At 40.0% G+C, this 20,248-nt stretch overlaps 3 protein-coding genes across 5 annotated transcripts; 2 read left to right on the top strand and 1 right to left on the bottom strand.

Annotated features, from left to right (window-relative positions):
* The first annotated feature begins 7,294 nt into the window (after positions 1–7,294).
* LOC103943394 lies at positions 7,295–12,062 on the top strand. 3 transcript variants are annotated; one of them, XM_009353692.3, is made up of 9 exons: positions 7,295–7,415; positions 7,507–7,629; positions 8,016–9,298; positions 9,415–9,505; positions 9,613–9,770; positions 9,856–9,907; positions 10,043–10,122; positions 10,228–10,321; positions 10,523–12,062. In XM_009353692.3, the coding sequence occupies exons 3-9, from the start codon at positions 8,132–8,134 to the stop codon at positions 11,050–11,052; spliced, it is 2,172 nt and encodes a 723-aa protein (XP_009351967.2). In that variant the 5' UTR covers positions 7,295–7,415; positions 7,507–7,629; positions 8,016–8,131; the 3' UTR covers positions 11,053–12,062. The 3 variants fall into 3 exon arrangements, 2 of the variants coding, with proteins under 2 accessions (XP_009351967.2, XP_048427061.1); XR_007253382.1 differs by lacking the exon at positions 7,295–7,415 and having other exon boundaries at positions 7,437–7,629; positions 10,523–11,346; positions 11,474–12,062; XM_048571104.1 differs by lacking the exon at positions 7,295–7,415 and having other exon boundaries at positions 7,437–7,629.
* Positions 12,063–13,149: 1,087 nt separating this feature from the next.
* Positions 13,150–14,178, bottom strand: LOC103943395. The gene has a single exon (XM_009353694.3). The coding sequence runs from the start codon at positions 13,691–13,693 to the stop codon at positions 13,385–13,387; it is 309 nt and encodes a 102-aa protein (XP_009351969.2). The 5' UTR covers positions 13,694–14,178; the 3' UTR covers positions 13,150–13,384.
* Positions 14,179–14,807: 629 nt separating this feature from the next.
* LOC103943396 (thylakoid lumenal 17.4 kDa protein, chloroplastic) lies at positions 14,808–17,037 on the top strand. The gene is made up of 4 exons (XM_009353695.3): positions 14,808–14,965; positions 15,254–15,381; positions 16,235–16,481; positions 16,556–17,037. Exons 1-4 carry the CDS (start codon positions 14,854–14,856, stop codon positions 16,777–16,779), a joined length of 711 nt encoding a protein of 236 aa, XP_009351970.2. The 5' UTR covers positions 14,808–14,853; the 3' UTR covers positions 16,780–17,037.
* The last annotated feature ends 3,211 nt before the right edge of the window (positions 17,038–20,248 follow it).

Here is a 20,248-nt window from a genome sequence, read left to right as displayed (position 1 = left end):
TGTGCGAGCTCTGTGTCCAACATGGGCCAACGCCTGCTTGCTCGGTCTCGTCAAGTGGAATCATTGATGGCAGAGGTGGAAGATCTTAAGCAGGAGATTAAACAGCTTAAGTACGAGAATAGAAGTTTGCATGTGCTTGCAAATAACTATTCGTCGGGCATGAAGAGGAAGCTTGATGAGATGCAAGAATCTCAAGGTCGAATGCAAAGTGACCGTCAAAGGCTTGCGTCTTTCTTCCAGAGGCACCTTTTTCCTGGGTCATCCAGCGTTCCGCCAAGTATTGAGGCCTCGAATGCTCTATCTCCGATGCCTCTTGCTCCGATGCCTTCTGCTCCGATGCCTCCTGCTCCGATGCCTCCTGCTCCGAGAGTGTTGCCACGTAGTGGGGCTTCACGTACACATCCTTTGTGAAAGCTTCATCTTTTTTTTTTTTTTTTTTTTTTTTTTTTTTTTTTGTACACACTTGTAATTTCTCGGAGATCAATGTACATGCTTTATTTTATTCAGTGTATTGTGCTAAATACAGATAAAACATATATATCACCAAGATGTGTTTTTTCCCTTTTTTTTATTTTTTTTTTTATTTTGATGATGTGACTGTACTTGAAGTTTTGAAGTTTCAAGTTGCCTACGTACCCTTGGTTGAGGAGGGATCAAGTCATGACGTAGTTCAAATGAGTGATGGTTTTGATGATGATTTTGCCGTACACAGTTTATGCTCTTGCGGGCCAGGAGCGTGATACATGGAAGACTTGTGTTGCTTGAACTTGTATTTGTCGCAAAACTCGTCCACGAGTCGGTTGGAGAACTGCTTTCCGTTGTCAGTGATAATGTAGCGAGGCACCCCATATCGGTGGATGATATGCTTCTTGATGAAACGAACAACAGTTTCCTTTTTTACTTTCCTTAAAGGGATGGCTTCAGCCCACTTGGAGAAGTAATCTGTTGCAGCTAGGATGTAAGCTTCCCCTGCAGATGACTTTGGCGTAATTGGTCCTACAACGTCCAATCCCCATGCGTCGAACGGCCATGAAGCAACTGTAGGGTGTAATGGTTCAGGCGGTTGATGTATGAAGTTGGCGTGGAATTGGCAGGCTTGGCACCTTTTGGCGTGTTCCAGGCAGTCCTTCACCATGCTCGGCCAGTAGTAACCCATTCTTTTAAGCCGGAAATGTAGCTTTGGTCCAGACTGATGTGCCCCACACACACCTGAATGTGCTTCTTCCATGGCTAGATTAACTTCTTCCTCACCTAGGCATCTCAGGAACACTCCTTCAAAAGAGCGTCGATAGAGTGTTCCTTTGTAGTAAAGGAAGCGAGGTGCTCGTCGACGTATTTCAGAACGGTGTCTTAGATCATCTGGAAGCTTTCTGTGCTCTAAGTAGTCGATCAGCGGCTGTCTCCACTCTTCAGCATCGACTGGAAGTACTGAGATGACATTTGTATCATCTAGTGACATTTCATTAACGAGCGGAATCACCCATCTTTGGAAAACTGGCACGTCTGCAACTTCATCTTTTCCTAGTGTCATACTCGAGGCTAGATTGGCGAGAGCGTCTGCCATTTGATTTTCCTTTCTTGGCACATGTTCCAGTGTCACAGCTTCGAACTTTTGTAGCAGTTGGGTCGCTAGCCGGAAGTATGGGACGAGATCATCTTTCCTCACCTCATATTCAGTTCAGAGTTGATTGATTATGAGCTTGGAATCGCCATATACCTCAAGACCTGTGATTTCCATGTTGATCGCCATTTGGAGCCCGATGATCAATGCTTGGTACTCAGCAACATTGTTGGAGCATAGCTCATTCAGTTGGAATGAGTAAGATAGTATTTGCCTTTGTGGCGACATGAATACTACTCATGCCCCCGCTCCGTCTGCTCGTGCGGATCCGTCGAAGAACATCGTCCATGTTGGGAAGATGTTGATGTAGAACACCTCCTCGTCAGGCAAGTCGTCTGAGATTTTCCAATCAGCTAGGATTGGATGATCGGCAAGGAGCGTTTGGTGCTGTTTGCAGTTTCAGCTCGTGCAGGCAATGAGCATTTAGTGCCGTTTGCAGTTTCAGCTCGTGCATGCAAAGAGCGTTTGGTGCCGTTTGCAGTTTCAGCTCGTGCAGGCAAGGAGCGTTTGGTTGTCACCTTTTAGGCTCGTGCGAACGAGGAGCTTTGGTTGTCGCCTTTTATGCTCATGCGGACCAGGAGCTTTGGTTGCTGTTTGCAATTTCAGCTCGTGCAGGCAAGGAGCGTTTGGTTGTCACCTTTTAGGCTCGTGCGAACGAGGAGCTTTGGTTGTCGCCTTTTAGGCTCGTGCGAACGAGGAGCTTTGGTTGTCGCCTTTTATGCTCATGCGGACCAGGAGCGTTTGGTTGTTGTTGTGGATTTGTCAAGCGGTCTGGGAGAGGCGTTCCTCGCAATCTTCATAGGAAGGAGCCTTGACCGAGTAATTAAAGAAGTCTTCTGGGAAGAGGTCGCACATTGTGATGGGGATGGACGATCTTTGTGTCGAAATTTCATTATCTCCAACATTTTCACTTTGTTCTGGAGGTTGACAAGAGCTGTTTTGCCCCCTTTTCGACTGATAAACTTGTGGACAAGATGGTTGCTGCTTGTCCAATTTCTTCGAAGCGATCTTCGAAAGGCATTCCTCACAATCTTCATAGCAAGGAGCCTTGATCGAGAAATTGAATAAGTCTTCGAGGAAGAAAAGATCCCGCATGAACGATCTTTGTGTTGAAATTTTCTTATCTTCAACATTTTCACATTGCTTTGGAGGTTGGCGAAAGCTGCTTTCCCCCCTTTCTGATTGGTGCACTTGTGGAGAAGACATATGTTTCTCGTGCAGTTTCTTCGAAGCGACATGAGTCCATCCTTCAATTTCACTTGACTTGGAGCATGCCCCCAACAGTCGAGGTGAAGACTTTGAGTCGAAAGAGCCAGAAGTGACATCTTTCTTAGGGATTTCATCTTCAGTGCCGTCATCTTGGGTTTGTTGGCATGAAGATTTGCCAGTGTGGACGATGATGCGCCTCCTTACCTTCAGTGGTCCTTTTGTATCGACCTCTAGGATTGCTTGGCGCTTCATCCTTGAAGGAATCAAGCTTCGAACGTCACCTTTTTCTGCTAGCCCATCGAACTTTTTTTCCTTTGGTGTTGTCTTCCTCTTTCCAAAAGGCTTCTCATTATCTTCAAATGTTTCCGAAGCTGATCGTCGCAGAGGAGAGATAGCTGTGTTGCTTTGTTTCTTAGGCTTTAACAACCTTTCAAAAACAGAGCTTTGGGATGTTGGCGTGCTAAGCCTCTTGAAGACAGAGGTTCGGCCTTGACTACCAATGCGATTAAGCACTGAAATTCTGGAGCTTGAATGACTCATCCTATCGAAGACCGACGTCCGAGGGGCGGGTTTAGGCTCTTTTTGGTCTTGTTCAATGCTCACGCTGATGTGTTGAGCGCTAGCTTTCTTCACTTTGCTTGAAATCTTCACAGGTGCATTTGGTGTGAAGCCAAGTCCGGCTTTGTTGTTGTCAACTCCGTAACCATGCTCTTTCAACTTCTTTTGAGTTTTGGTGAGGTTACGTTCTTTGTCATTGACGGTGTTTGAAACCTTATTTCCAAGTTTTGAAGAGGAAGCAAAGTCATGCCTAGCCTTTGACATGAGTTCGTAGGCATTTGGGTTAAAGCCTTCTTCGGTCTTCTTAGTTGGAAGAGAGCTTGGTTTCATTTTGACGCCATGCTGTGCCTCCAGACGGTTGATGAGTCCGGCGGTTTGCAAGTTTTTCTCCTCTGCAGTCTGTGTGAGCTTTGCGATTGCTTCATTCATCTGAGCCAGCTGCTCCTCGATTGAAGTTACTCTAGTGGTCATGACTTGCATGGTTGTATTGCTGCTCGAATCAGCGTCGGAGAGTAGGGACTCTGAGTATTTCCTCAGGCTTTCCCCTCTTGATGCCCTTAGCGAGGCTAGGGTGATCACAGGCTCGTGCCTCAGGTGCTCTTGTTCCTTTGACAGAGTTAATGCAGGGGCGGAAGCTGCGGCAAAAAGAGCTCTTGCCTTACTTCGGGTTATGGTGCCCGAAATATCACCACTTGCGGCGATGATGTTCTTGTTCTTTGCTTTGATTGCAGGAACAGCTTGATCCTTTCTTGATGCCATTTGCGTTTTTCGATGATTTGAGGATAGAGATGAAAGGTAGAGATGTCCCACCGGGCGTGCCAAATTTGTGAACACGAAAGTTCCTTGAAACAAGAAACAAGAATAACGTGTACAAAATAATATTTTGTTTGATGATTTTGGGGTTACGATCTCTCTCAAATTTGGTCCTCTGATTCTATCTTCGTAGGGTGTAGGTTTGTGGATGAGTTGTTGATCCAAAGGGCCGTCGGGGCTTGATCTAAGGATGAACAGTTGATGAACGGATGAACACTTTCTTCAAGGGCCGTCGGGGCTTGATCTTGAATAATGGTTGTGTGGATTTCTTCAAGGGCTTTTGGGCTTGATCTTGAAGGTTGATGGAAGTTTCTTCAAGGGCCTTCAGGGCTTGATTTTGAATGTTGATGGATGAGCGGATCTTCAAGGGCTTTTGGGCTTGATCTTGAAGAACGGTTGGTTTTCTTCAAGGGCCGTTGAGGCTTGATCTTGAATGAACAGTTGGTTTTCTTCAAGGGGGCTTTTGGGCTTGATCTTGAAGAATAGATGTGTGGATTTGTTTGTTGATCCAAGGGCCGTTGGGGCTTGAGCTTAGGATGAACGAATGATGAATGATGAACGCTTTCTTCAAGGGCCGTTGGGGCTTGATCTTGAATAATGGTTGTGTGGATTTCTTCAAGGGCTTTTGGGCTTGATCTTGAAGGTTGATTGGATGTGTGGATTTGTTTGTTGATCCAAGGGGCCGTTGGGGCTTGATCTTAGGATGAACGGATGATGAACAATGAACACTTTCTTCAAGGGCCGTCGGGGCTTGATCTTGAGTTGGTGGAAGTTCTTCAAGGGCCGTTGGGGCTTGATCTTGAAGGAGGATTTGACGAAGAATGAAGAGTGCTTTCTTGATCCTTCGGGATTTTCTTGAGAGCTTTGGAGTTTCAAAGCTTCAAGGATTTGGGGAATTCTCTCCCAATTTTGGAGTAGAGAAATGTATTTGTGAATTCCTTGATGCTTGATACCTTGATGGAGAAGCCTATTTATAGGCTTTGAGAATGAATCACCACCACAAAATATTTTTTTCTTTTCCAAGCACCATTGCCTAATTTTCCCACTTAATGCAATATTGAAATTGAAGTGGTGTAACTTATTGCCTAATTTCCCACTTAATACCATTTAAAACTTGAAGTGGTGTAATTTATGGCCTAATTTCCCACTTAATACCATTTTAAACTTGAAGTGGTGTAACTTATGGCCTAATTTCCCACTTAATACCATTTTAAACTTGAAGTGGTGTAACTTATGGCTTAATTTCCCACTTAACACCATTTTAAACTTGAAATGTGTATGCTTTGTCATTACCCAAATGAGAAAAACTTGCTTTGATCCGTAATGGATTGAAGTATGCTTGCCTTGTCATTGCCCAACATGAGAAGAAAAACTTGTTTTGATCCTCAATGGATTGAAATGTACTTGCCTTGTCATTGCCCAAAATGAGAAGAAAAACTTGTTTAATCCTTCAAGGGTATTTCTCCCTATTTTGTTGAGTCACACGCCATGTGTACAATTTGTACAACACGTGGCGTATGCCATGTATGCCTTGACACGTCAAAACTTTAATGCATTGGTGAACATTTGTTTCACCGAAATTTCGATGTCTACAATCGTCTTAAAAACAGATGAAAATCCGCAGGGACAAAATCATTGATTCGATGGACGCATTGCATGGAACCCATGCCCTCATCTTACAGGTGACATCCTCCAGGATATCCCAGTTTGACGCTTCAGTCTGAGACTCTGCGTAGGTTTAATTGCCCATGCCCAAAGGTGAAATAGTAATTTTACTTTCAAATATAGTCTAAAATTAAAATAAATTTCAGTTAGTCAATTGGATGGGTGACAAATATCAATATTGTGTGATATTAATCTTTCACTAAATTATTTAAGAAAACTAATGAAAAGAGTTTGAAATTTTTTAGTTTTAACAATAAGAACAAAATAAAGGGTAAAGTGAATAATATCATGATTGATTTTTTAGTGTAAAAATATGATTTTTTGTTAAAATGAACGATATCGGAAGATTTTCATTAAAGTTCTAAATTATTTATGGTTCTATGAGAAAGCTTATCAATTCTAATGCCCCCATTCGTCCATCTCATTGACCATTATTTCACATAAACTAAAAAACTTGAACAATCCAAATTTCTTTATTTCTCTCTAGATCGGTCCGAATCTCTTGGTCCGTGAACTTCGAACACATAAATTCGAAGTAAATCTCATTCCAAAACTGACGTACCAAATTCATACCACTGCACCTAATATATATGCTATAATTACATAACTATAAAAAAAAAAACAAAAAGACCACTCATCCTCCCCTTCCCAAACAAAAACCCATTAAAATGAAGTCAATCTAATGGGATTTTTATTTTATAAAAGAGAATCAAAAGCAAAGTATTTCAGAAAAAAAAGGGTTGAAAGCAACAATATTTGGTTCCTCCACTGTATATAGCAAAGATCTATACAATCGTATCAATATCAATGCTCATAAAAAAGGGTCGAAAGTCCATTGATTATTTGGAAATTTTTTTATAAGATTTAAAAAAAAAGAAAAAAAAAGAAAGACAAACTAGTGATTTCGCCATGACGTATTTCATATGATTAATCCATTAAAAAGAAAATGAGAGGCCGGCTTGAAATTCAAAATATGAAAGGTCAATATATGGTGCAATTAATAAAAATGGTTAAAGGTTGCGCATGTTTTCATTGCCATAATCGGATTCGATGGACTATTTTAAATATGGTTCATGATTTGCGTGATTAATAGCAATAGCATTTTTTTCTAAAAAAATATGTTATGTTTAATGTTTTTCGTTTAATTAAACAAAAAAGACATTATATTGTAATTTCTAAATTATTTTTATTTACAACGAGAATATTCAAACTCAAATTTATAGCTTCTAAGACTTAAAACGTGATGAACACATTACTCTAATTAACTGATCTACCGGCATTTGTAAACGAACTGTTTATACTTCATTCATTTTGTTTTACCGTCCCTAGCCAGCTAGGAGCATCACAAAAAGCTCCACTCTAATTTGGTAAAAAAATTTGCATCTAAAAGACAAAATTACCATTTTATTTTGTAGACAGAGAAACAGATAGACTCTAGAGAGAGAAAAAAAAACACAAACACGAAACACAAGCAGAAGCACATCCTTGATCCTTCTACTCTCGAAATCTCGTTTCTCGGGCCATCAGCTCACGAATATCAAGACCGCCCGTCCGTTTTCCTGTTTTGCCCCTGCATATTTCTCTACTTTTTTTTTTCTTTTTAATTTACTAAATTTTATTTCTTTCTCGTTTCTGTGTAGAGAGAGTGCTCCTTTGCTTCCTCGAGCGAGCGAGAGTCCCCAAAAGCTCCAAAATTTACACATGGCTGCTTCGATCTATGCCCTCCCCAGTTGCATATGAATCTCATAGAAAACCAAACCCATGTAACCAAATTTCACCCTTTTGCTTAAACCAGTATTTAATTTCCTTAATTAATTTTTTGGCTCGTTAATTCGATTGTAATTTGTAATCACATGATCATCGAATTCTGCAAATGGGTTTTCATCCGTGTGCTGGAAAGTGTTTTTCTTTTTGAGAATTTGGGTTGTTTTTAATTTTCGTTTGGGGGTTTTGTGCATATTTTATTGTGATTTTTATACGTGGTGGAAGACCAGGTTCAATGGGTGTGGATTGGGATCCATGATGGATCCCTTGGTTTTTGTTTTACTGCTAAAGTTACCATATTTGTTTAATTTAGCAAGTATTTTGTGTTGAACTGCTCTTGGATTCTGTGTTAATGGTGTTTTTTTTTTATTTGAATTTTGTGTAGTTTCTCTTACTCCATAGGGTTGCTTGTGTGGAGGGGGATTACATTTTGGCACGTTGCCTGGGGTTTATAATGCTGGTTTCTTGATGTGGAATCTGATGGGTTGAACTCAAAGAATAATGGGTAGCTTTAGTGGAGAGGAAGAAGATTGTGGATTCTTTGATGCAGAAGAGGAAATTGCATCGACATCCGATGCAGGGTCTGAAACCATTGAGACATTCGATTCCAATTCTTCCTTCATCAATTGGGTTCCGGCTGGTTTTCCCTATGATTTGTGGAATAGAACCCCGGGAAGTGTTAAGGACCGGCGGGCCAAGTTTCTGGAGTGGATGGGACTGAGCGTGGATCAAAGTTTGGGGGAGAATTCTGTGGAAATAACGAGTGATGTAGCAGGGGTGGTTGAGAGAGTTGGAGAGAGTAGTGGGGCTGTGTTGAGAACCACCTCATGTTTTGAGGATGAGTTTTGTTTGAGTCGGTCATTTGTGTCTTGTCGGTGTAATGACCATTCCAATTCCTCAATTGAGTTGGATTGGAAGGATGATTCTGCATGTAGAGATGGGAATTTAGGGAAGCCTTTGGAGTGTAATGCAGATGAAGTGAGGCTGGATCCGAATGCACGTGAAGGTCAAGAAGTGACCGAAGAGTCTAAGCGCACTCCGTGTTCTTCATCTTCATTGTCTCAACAATTGATGGAGAATCGAATGGAGGAGGCGAACGCTAGAGCTGGGATACTGAAGAGAGTTAAGAAGGGGTGGTTAGGTAGGTTGCGGTCAATCACATGCCTTGTTGATACGCATGGGGAGGATGATGAATTGGCACACAATGGCAATGCTGCAATCATGGGGTTCAGGGCACAAAGAGTTAAGGTTCACCAGTGCAGGAAGCGGTTGAAGGAACTTTCAGCTCTTTACATGGGGCAAGATATCCAGGCACATGAGGGCGCAATTTTGGCAATGAAATTCAGTCCCGATGGACAATACTTAGCGAGTGGTGGCGAAGATGGGATTGTGCGAGTCTGGCAAGTAGTGGAGAATGAGAGATGTGATGAACATGACATTCCGAAAATTGATCCATCCTGCATTTACTTCACAGTGAATCATCTCTCTGAACTAAATCCACTATTTTCGGAGAAGGATAAAATAGGCAAATCAAGTAGCCTTAGGAAAACATCGGATTCAGCATGTGTTATTTTTCCTCCTAAAGTCTTCCGGATATTGGAGAAACCATTGCATGAGTTTCATGGGCATGGTGATGATATATTGGATCTCTCTTGGTCAAGTAGTAATGTAAGTGATTATTTTTATTGCAGCTAAATTTCTAGTAATCTGGAAAATATTTATCATTTTACTGATACATGGCAGAATGTTTAATTTGGTTTTGTGTTAATTTGTTCTGAATGCAGCATCTTCTGTCATCTTCTATTGACAAAACTGTTCGTCTTTGGCAAGTTGGATGCGGCAGTTGCCTCAAAGTCTTTTCCCATAGTAATTATGGTGAGCTTCTTCAATTGTCTATGATTATATAGAACTGGAAGATCATGGTCTCTTATCTTATAGTGTATGGAGTTGACCTCTTACTATTTTTCGTTGGTATCGTGCAGTGACCAGTGTTCAATTTAATCCAGTGGATGAGAATTACTTCATCAGTGGTTCAATAGATGGCAAAGTACGTATTTGGGGAATTTCTTGCTGCCAAGTTGTTGATTGGAGTGACATAAGAGATATAGTTACTGTGGTGTGCTATTACCCTGATGGGCAGGTTTGGTGATTTTCTTGCCCTTCAGTTATGTAGGAGATGTATATGTATGCTAACATATTAAGTAATGGTTATTCAAACACCGCAGGGAGGAATTGTTGGCTCAATGACAGGCAGTTGCCGCTTTTATAATATATCAGGTATGCTTTAACATTCTACACCTGCATTCCTCAGCCTCCTCCGTTTTGTTCACCTCCTTTGCCTAGAAACTGAGTAGGTGCCGCTGCTCACTTTGAGCTTGTACTGATAAAGTAGTTATGTGTGTCTTGGAGCAGATAATCTTTTGCAATTGGATGCTCAATTATGCTTGCAAAGTAAAAAGAAGTCTCCGTGCAGAAAGATTACAGGCTTCCAGGTAGTTACTTCCTTCCTGCTTTGTTTTCGTTTTGTTTTCTTTTACACATCACTTTACCTATCCATCTGGGATCTGAAGTTCAGTAATTTTTGTTATTTTATACAGTTTTTCCCACAAGATTCGAGCAAGGTGATGGTCACTACGGCCGATTCACGAGTCAGAATTCTTCATGGTCTTACTGTGGTCGGCAAGTATGCCGGTAGTTGCATAACTTGGTGTTTTTATTTGTAATAGTTTCTTTTTTTTATTGGTTTCCACCACTCTGATTTTCCATTGTGCATATCATAAGAAAATTTGATGCAAATGTTAGCATGCAAACGAGTTTTTCTCTCTGTTTAGCATCTGACTGATGAATTTCATACATTTCTCTTTTCTAAACCTTGTCTCTCGTCTCTTTCAGGACAACGAAATGCAGGGAACCAGACATCTGCTACATTCACTTCAGATGGGAAACATATAGTCTCCGTTAGTGAGGATTCTAGTGTATATGTATGGAACTGCAGTAATCATGAAGAACGAGTTCTCTCTCAGGCAAAAAAGATCAGATCTTGTGAGCGCTTTTCCACAAATGTTTCTGTGGCGATACCTTGGTCTGGATTTAAATGTGGGACCGTAGAAAATGAGAGGCAACTTCAGGCTGCTGATGAGAATTTACAGGAGACTCTGCCTTTTTCCGCATGTTTTTCTCTCAGCCAAGATTCTTTCCTTGAGTCTATCCCGAAGGGATCTGCAACTTGGCCAGAGGAGAAGCTTCCAACTTCGAACCCACTGGCAAACCAATCTACTATGCTCATATCCGAGTACAAGTTTTTTAAAACTTCTTGCCAGAACACATCCAGTTCTCATGCATGGGGTATGGTTATTGTTACTGCAGGATGGGATGGACGGATCAGATCGTTCCACAATTATGGTTTACCAGTACCCGCTTGATACTATAGTGGTCTTCAGCATGGTTTTCAGAGAATTGTAGCTATCCCCTCTGCAGCACTCTTATCGCGTAGGTGCCTGCTTAGTCCTATTACAAGACGCCAATCTAATGGATTGATGTGTGACATCACGTTCGGCAGCATCAATGGCCACAACAGGGTCAAGTTGACATTTCTAGCAGGCATGTGCACGATCGATGACAGATTTGGTTCTCCGATGGGGCCATTTTATGTCCAGACAGGTGGCTGATATTCCATGGTTGTAATGTAATCCAATTCGGATCAGCCAGTGGCCAAGGTTAGCTTGTCCGGATAGTTTAATTATAATCAATGTGGGATGCTTTTGGTCTGCCGGTTCTCAAATTTTAGATGTGAAGTCATTTGTTAGGAGAAAGCCAATGAGATATGACATCTATATAATGCAGGTGCCTGTGGGCCTTGTAGAACATCTTTGTTCTCTAAGATGGATAGGGATTCAAGCGCTGGTGGCTGGAATTCGTTTGGGAAAAAGATGGTGGGGAACTCCACCATTCCATCGTGTTCGCCGGTCAGAATGATTGAATTGTTTGTCTGCCAAATCTTGTCCGTTTCATGGTAGGGTCGATGAGCTTTGGCTGGCAGTGGTAATGTGCAGGAATCCATTTCGTCCGAAGTGGCTCGTTGCCTCGGCCAGGGGCTGGAAAACTGAGACTATCCACTCTTTCGGAGAAGGCATCTCTAACAGGAATACGATTTGCGGCTCGAGTCCATGAATGAGCACTCCTAACCGGGTTTTCTTCGACGTAGACCCTTGTATATACTTACACTGTCAGTTTAGTCTAACACCAGCTTAGTCTAGGCTCGAATCGGTAGCGATTTTGTTAACTTAACAGGAATACCTTTTGAGATTTAGTTAATGTAAACTGCAAATTTTCTTTCTCATTTGTAAGTGGAATATTCATGTGGTTTTTTCCTGCATGTTCATACTCGAAACTGAATGGTAATACTACGGTAGAAAAGTACACAATTACACAATTGATGTGTCTTCCTAAGTTGGACCCAAAATTACTTGCCTGCACCGGGGACGCCACTTTTTACTAGTTCAATTCCCAAACCTAAAATGTAATGTCGTGTTTTAGTTTTTGACATGACAGTGCGTGCAACTGAGAACAAATTTTAAAATTTAAACTCATTTAATGAAGATAAATAGAATGGTGAGTATTGCTGTCGTTTGGGGGTGGTGAGCAAAAAAGCACCTTCAAAAGAAGGGGAAGTCGGATTAGCATGTTCATTGATATCTGTTGGCCTTGTTGCAAATATTGGGTGATACGTAGCCCATATATCCAACCCATTCCTCGAACCACTGCATTATGAAACCTAAGTCCGAAACAAGGCCTATCCATAGGCCCAAAATGAGTGATCCAATTGTCCAATCTAATACATCCCTCAGCCTCGTCAATCGGCATTCTATGAGGTGGAGGATTCGAACATGAGTTCAAAATGTCGTCTTGTTTTAACTAATTGGACTAACCTCCATAGTTGTTGTCTTTTGACATCTTACGAGGTGGGGAATTCAAACTCAAGTGGTAAGACCATAAGAGGCAAGCACACTACTCATGCCATCACCAACTTGTTTAACCCATCACATGTCATCTTTCGTCATTCTACGAGATAGGGATTCAAACTCAATAGTAAAGAGGCAAGCCAACTACTATGACACGACCACAACTCGCCATCTTTTGCCATTCCTCGATATGGGATATTCAAACTCCAGTTAAAATCATATTATACTGTTATAACTAACTGACCCAATTCACATTTACTAAACGTTCTTAACTAACCCATTCACAATTTCACATTCAAAAACACACATTATTCTCTATAGAATAATCACAATAGAAACCAAATAAAGAACGACCCCGAGCCAACAAAGCCCCTGCTTTGCGATGGTCGGGAAACGTCTATCAAAACCCTTAAAATTCCCAGAAGGACTTGTCTTCTTCCTTCCCATGGATACCAATTGCACATCCCTTGGAAGAGAAGCAACAAACAACACATAGAGATACAGTTTCAGATCATGCCAACCATGCAATCAATATATCAAGGCGAAAAAGAACCCATCAAACAGAAACGAGAGGAGACCTTTTTTACCAGTCCACGTTAACTGTTACATGTTTACAACAACACATCACATCCAGGCAAACAAATTCACCAGCAAGAAAAACATTTTGAATTTAATCATACAAACCAACCCCAATTAATCCAAAAAAAAAAAAAACAAAACTTCATGAAGAAAATATAATCCTAGAGAGAGAGAGAAGAAGCAAAAACGACCCCAGTTGATCCGATGCACCCATTCAGACGGGGAGGTTGACGACGTCTTTTGGTGGGGGGGTGGAGGAGGAGGAGGAGGAGGCGGAGGAAGAGGAAAAAATGTAGTGAGGGCGGTGGTCGCTGAGGTTGACGGAGCGGGAGGCGAAGAGCATGAGGGGGCGGTCGTGGGCCTCCTCGGGGTTGGTTTCCTGGTCGTCGGAGGTGGAGAGGTTGATGCAGGAGCAGCGCTCGAGGGAGGTGAAGAAGGCGGAGGCAACGTGGGTCCCAAGCCAGCTGGCGACGCCGTTGATCTTCTCGTACGACAGGCACGAGCTCTGGCTCTGGCTCTCCATTGTCGGAACAAACTCTTTGTTTTTTTTGGCAGTGGCAAGTCAGAGAAAGAGAAACGGAGGAGGCCCGATCCCTCAAATATACCAATAAAGTCAAGGGCCGATTCCTCCGACCGTTTCTCCGCCCTTGTCCTTTCGTTGTCTGTTGTTCCTTGTCCTTAGGAACTCGTTTTTACCAATATATTTTTTACTTTTTTTGTTGTCTTTACTATTTATGTCTAGGCATTATTTTTGAAGCATATACTAGTATTTGCCGGCATCTTTTTGTTTTTTGTTTTATAAAAAATCAGCAGTTTTGTCGGGAGAATTCTTTTTTTTTTTTTTTTAAAGCGAAAGACTCACAAAAACATTACAATTTTTTATGATCACTATTATGTGATATACTAGTGTCAATAAGTAATTTAAAATGTGTCATGTAGAATACGGGTCTAGAATCCACAACCACCACTAAACTATCTCGTAATGGTTATTTGCCAGCGTCATTTGAGAAAAAACCAAATTTATTTGTATGTTTTTATTTAGGATAATATCAGGAAAACTAAATTTATAAATTAAATGTTGGAAACTAAAGGACATATAAGTTGATTGGTTTATTATAAGTGTTGATAAACGTGCTCATTTCCATTATTGACACATCATTTAATTTGTGAATTTAGTCTCCAAATTTAATCTTTTTAGCATTACCCTTATATTTACTGACTTTGTGATTCAACGGCATATAAGAGTGAGCAAGTATTTAGACAAATGTCTAATGTTTTTTTATTTTTTTTTAAATGGGGACAACTAGTGGCAAATCATGGTTATCCACTTCTTTCGGGGGTCGGGAAGACTCACATAGGCATTTCAGCCTTCCATGACCACAAGTCTGAAGTCCACACCAGCATCAGATTTCGAACCTAAAACCTCTAGTTTTTAGTTTAAATGAAACCTCACAATCCGTCTTTTACCACTAGACCACCATTGTGAAAATATTATCTCATGTAAAAACGTGTTGAAAGGTATAACATAAGAGTTACCCCAGGGGATAAGGCTAAGGGGAAATGGCTTTCATTGGCGTCAGACACGATCCCACGTGTCACGCCACGTCATCTTGATCTTCGGGAACTAACCGGAAAGAAGAACGAAACGGATAAGATGAAGAGAACACCTTTGTCTTCCGAAAAATGGCTGCTTCACTTTCTTCAGCGATTCCTCTGTCTCGAACCGGCGTTTCTCTCCAATTCTCCCACACGAAACGCCCGCAATTCCACTCCCCCACGCGTGTATTTTGCTCCGGTAAGCCTTGTTTTGGTGAATGTTTATAAAGATTGATTATTTTATTTTATTTTATTGGTTATGAAAAACAATTTCAAGTTCTGGGTTTGATTGTCTATAGGTGTTATATACAATGACTACGTTTAGAAGTACTTTCATAGAAACACTTGTTGGAGAAACTCATTTTAGTAGATATATATATATATATATATATATAAGCATTTTTCTGCATAGTTTTGGATCCTGCATTGTACTGCAAAATTTGCAGATTTGGATTCATGTTTTGGTTTAATTGGTGGGTGCGTGCAGCTTCTAGGGATGGTCATGAAATAAAGGAAGAACTGAGTCAGTGGAAGCAAGCTAAGAATGTAGCTTGTGGGATTCTTGCTGTTTGGGCCGTGACTACCGCTGCCTCACCTGTAATTGCTGCCGGTCAGGTTTGAAACCCTCCAATTCCGTATAATTATTTTTCACTTGGCTTGCTTTTGGTGCCGTTGCCTTACGATTTTGTTATCTTCATCATCTGTTCATGAGAGATTTGAGTTCCCATGTTGAGCTGAATCTCATTCCGTTCTCGCGCTTTTCTTACCTCCGAATGTCTTTTAGCGTTTTCTATGGTAAAACAAGATCATCTATACAAAGTGAGGAACACAACATCAGCCTGTAGGACAATCGAGAACCAAGCAAAACTAGGACATACAACCAGCTATAAGCGATAACAAACTCACGTTAAAGTTCCACACAAATTTCTCTATTAATAACTTCAGGATGCAAAGTTTTTTCATGAATCGGGAGACTCCTTTACACCAAATGTGATAATCGGAAATCTTACTCTTTCCTTTGCCGCGATTTTATCCAATTAAACTCATCACGACGAAGATTGTGTTGAGAGTTGGCCGTCTAGGCTCAGAAATTTGTCTAGCCTTAGTTGGAAGACTGTCACGAATAAGCTACCAAGAAATAAACCCTGTTTTGGAATCACGGTAGAGAACCAGATAAGTCTGTACCCGTCCACTTTACAAAATCCATTTATGGCATGAGCAGAGATTCAAGATACTTTGTAAGTTTTTTCGTTACATTGCCACTTCTAGTATTCTCTTTTTAGCGAATCCTTTGTGAATGGCCCGTTTTCCCTTATTATGTTTTCTTTCATCTCTTATGAAATGCCACATGTTGCATCAAATAAGCAGGAGCCAAAATGTCACTAACCAAATTATAAGTTACCAGTTTTAACTTCTTATAGCTGTGATTATGAAAAGTTGATAAACTGACTTCTTCTGTATCCAACAGAGGTTGCCTCCACTGTCTACTGATCCAAAGCGATGTGAGGTTGCATTTGTTGGAAATACGATAGGTCAGGCAAATGGAGTTTACGACAAGGCAATTGATCTCCGCTTCTGTGACTACACAAACGAGAAGTCCAATCTTAAGGGAAAGAGTCTTGCTGCAGCACTCATGTCCGGAGCCAAATTTGATGGCGCGGACATGTCAGAAGTTGTGATGTCGAAGGCTTATGCTGCAGGAGCTAGCTTCAAGGGTAAGCTTGCATATCATCCCTTGATATCAAATGCACACAGCAATGGTGATTACCAATTTTTCTCTCTTTTGCAGGTACCGACTTCACGAATGCAGTTCTAGACCGGGTTAACTTTGAGAAAGCGAATCTGCAAGGAGCTTTGTTTGTTAATAGTGTCTTATCAGGTTCCACCTTTAACGAAGCAAACCTTGACGGTGCAGTTTTCGAGGATACCATTATAGGGTACATTGATCTTCAGAAAATTTGTAGAAATACATCTATCAATGACGAAGGAAGAGCTGCTCTAGGGTGTCGATAATTCAAGGTTCGTCTGTTTGAATATAAGAAGCAGCCGCGCGCGAACACACACACGGTGCTCAATGCATTTTCGTTCTGTATTTCGAGTTCATTTCTAGGCATTTTAACTGTATAGGCCTATATATAGTATCCTACTATGCTGCATCTGCGTATGAGTACCGATCATCCGAAGACAGTTTTGTTGTCGTGTTTTCTTCTTTGTTATGGCTTTCAGTTCGAAATATTCATCTTTTCTCTGTCAAATAAATGATATCCGCACGCTCTTTTTCTTCTTATGCACAAACTCCGTGGCCCTTGGATTGCATAAATCAAAAAAAAAAAAATCAAGCGACAAAAATAAACAATAGAAAAACTAATAAAAAAGCTTGAAAATTTTGAGTTTTAACGATAAGGACAAAATAAAAGGTAAAGTGAATAGTATCAGGATTAAGTTATTAGTGTAAAAATATGGTTTTTCTTTAAAATGAACAGTATCGAAAGTTTTTTGTTAAATTTTCCATAAACAAATGGGTGCAAACGAAAAAAAAAGGTGCGGATATCATTTTTCAAAAGAAAAATGTGAGGAAGGGGCCTATTATGATATGGGTAGCTAGATCGCAATGCACGTATGCAGCATACCAGAGATCAGATGCTACTCACTTCCTCATTACTTCATTTGAAATTGAAATTCATAATTCACCAACCAACTTTATATAATTTTTAATCAAGCCTGAGGGTTGTGCTCCTCACTTCCTACACCCCACCAGCACTTTTACTTTTCTTCTCCCTTAACTTTGAGGAGGTGGATTGTCTGGCTTCTCATTTCCATACTTTTCTTATGCTTTTTTTCTGATGTGTGGTCACGGTTAAACCACGTTAAAATTTTATATTAATTTTTTATAGAAATAATAAAACAAAAAGTAATAGAAATATAGGTTTAATCATGACCACACAAACAGAAGGGCATGGAGAAAGTATGAAAATGGAAGGGCAGACAATCCACCTCCTAACTTTGAAGGCTTGACCGTCATTTCAAAAGATCGTGGTGGAGGTACTTTAACCATTGACACATCTTTTGAAGAAATAAACGTGCTAAAAAAATTATGAGGTGGATTGTCTGCCCTTCCATATTCATACTCTTCCCATACCCTTTTGTGATATGTGGTCATGGTTAAGCCACGTCAATATTTTATAGAAATAGAAGGGTATGAGGAGAGTATGGAAATAGGAGGGCAGACAATCCTCCTTCAAAAAATCATTCTACACATCTTTCTTTATTAGTTAGATTGAATAAATTAATGACAAATTAAAAAACGAAGAAAATAAAGGTAAAAGTGCAGAAGTAAAAATTGAGTGTTCGGAATCTTTTCCTAATCATAACTTGTTATCTCACCACTTGTGCTAAACTCAATTATTCCTTTGATTTTCTTGATCATTGCCTAAGAATTTTGAATCTAGGCCCGCCGGATTTCGTTGAGCTTTGTAAGATTTAGATCAGGCTGAATGAATTTACCCACTGCTCGGCCATATCTTTTGGTAATTGATAAACTGTGAAAGTACGTGACCCAGCAAGAATTAGGTCAAGGTAGAGTATCACTGTTAGTTTATGATACGTACCAGTGATTTGAAAATTCAATAGTCAGATTTTGCATATAAAAGTTTGATGGATTTTTGCAATAGTTAGATTCTGCATACGAGTGCGTATAGTAATTTAATGGATTTTTCCCGCAGGTTAGATTTTGCACAAAACACATATCACTGAATACGTACTATTATAAAGAAAGTTGAAGTACCATCATAAAACTAATTGGCAATATAGGGAATAATCCAAGTCATAAGTTCATGCAAAGTCCATTCTCCCATTTGCATGAGATTCATTCTCAACACGTTCCCTTATATGCGGTAAATTTTCAAGTCAAACACGTGAACAAAATAAATGAATGACGTGGAATGCGTGTGGTTGTTTGGCTTCACACACAAAACAATATACTCTAATACCATAAAAAATAAAAAAATAAAAAAATAAAAGTTAGAATTCCACGCTAAAACCACTTGAGTTTATGGTCACTTCTCAACTTTCTTGGCATTATAACCGAACCCATTTATTCATCTCCTTTGTGGAAGCCATCTCAACTCAATTGTTTTTAGTTTATAGGAAAGGAGTACTGTTTCTTCTTTTCTCAAAATTCTCAAGTGGTGTCTCCGATGATCGGATCCGTGACACCATATTTTTAATAATTTTTGACACAAGTTTTTGTAGGGTTTATTTCGTAATATATTTTAATGATTCGAACTGTTTATATTTTAGAACATCATTCATAGATCATCCTTGCAAAAAATTAGATAAATCTAAAACCATTAAGATATTCATTTGTAGTGAAGAAAATGAACGAATACGGTGCTACAAAGAAACCATAATCCCATAATCCAATGGTCATATGGCTTCAGATTTCGGTGATTTTTGGTAAACATGATCTTTAAGGAAAAACCTAAAATATAGACGGTCGAATTAATCGCTAAAATACATTATAAAATGAGTTCCACAAAAATTTGTGTAAAAAATTATGTAAAAAAAATGATGCATATCTATTCCCTATATAGTTGGTAGTACAAGTGAAGATGCATGTACATGGAGTGGATCACATGCATAATGGTAGCGAGTGGTGCGCTTAAAGTGTGTCTTGTTCTTGACCTTTCTCCAATTTGAAGTACTCGTCCTAGCTGTCTAGTTAGCTAGATATGTAGCTGCATTGTGTAAGTATATTATTATAACACGCTCATGTGAAATTCATTTAAAGTGTGGAGAGGAGCCACGAACTCATATGCATAGAAAGATCAAGTATATAGTCACTCGGATGTATAAAATAAGCACATTTATTTTGACTAATAGAACTAAGTTCGCACATACAACATCGGTATTTTGGAAAATTAAAATTGTAACGTCATAATAATTAAGTTTTGGTGGTTGGTGTTTTAGCAACCATTCCAAATATGTGGCCTGCAGAGATGTAGATATTTAGTCAGAAGTATGTACCAACCATTCCAAAGATCTGCCATCTACAATTCCTCCTCTCCAACTAGCTGCATGTCGTATGCAGCAGCAGAAGCAGCACCACCCCTTTGAACCAACTGTCAAAACTGAATTAAAAATGACAAACCACATACATACTTCTTCCTGATCATACGCTTGCCAACAAACTGATTCCATTACCCTAGCTAAAACCTTACTATTTATATAATTAACAACAACAATTAATTAATTAAGTTAGTCATGAACGACGGCTCTAAATTGATTAATAGTACCATACCATCGAGATCAAGGACCACTCATAAAAGGTTATGTAAAGAGGACATCATTTTTATTAGTGATTCGGAATGTCACTAGTAACGGTTAACGTGATTCATAGAAGTCTCTTTCCTAGATTTGTGTTCTAGCGGTACGCATGCATTGGGGTGGGTCCTGACTCTTGATTAAACTACACACAGGACAA

Source organism: the organism of the source record quoted next, unplaced genomic scaffold (genome assembly GCF_019419815.1).
Source record: "Pyrus x bretschneideri cultivar Hongxiangsu unplaced genomic scaffold, Pyrus_bretschneideri_v1 Contig57, whole genome shotgun sequence".
NCBI lineage: Eukaryota > Viridiplantae > Streptophyta > Magnoliopsida > Rosales > Rosaceae > Pyrus > Pyrus x bretschneideri.
Note: the sequence above shows the minus strand (reverse complement) of the source record. Positions and strands in the feature narration are given on the sequence as shown.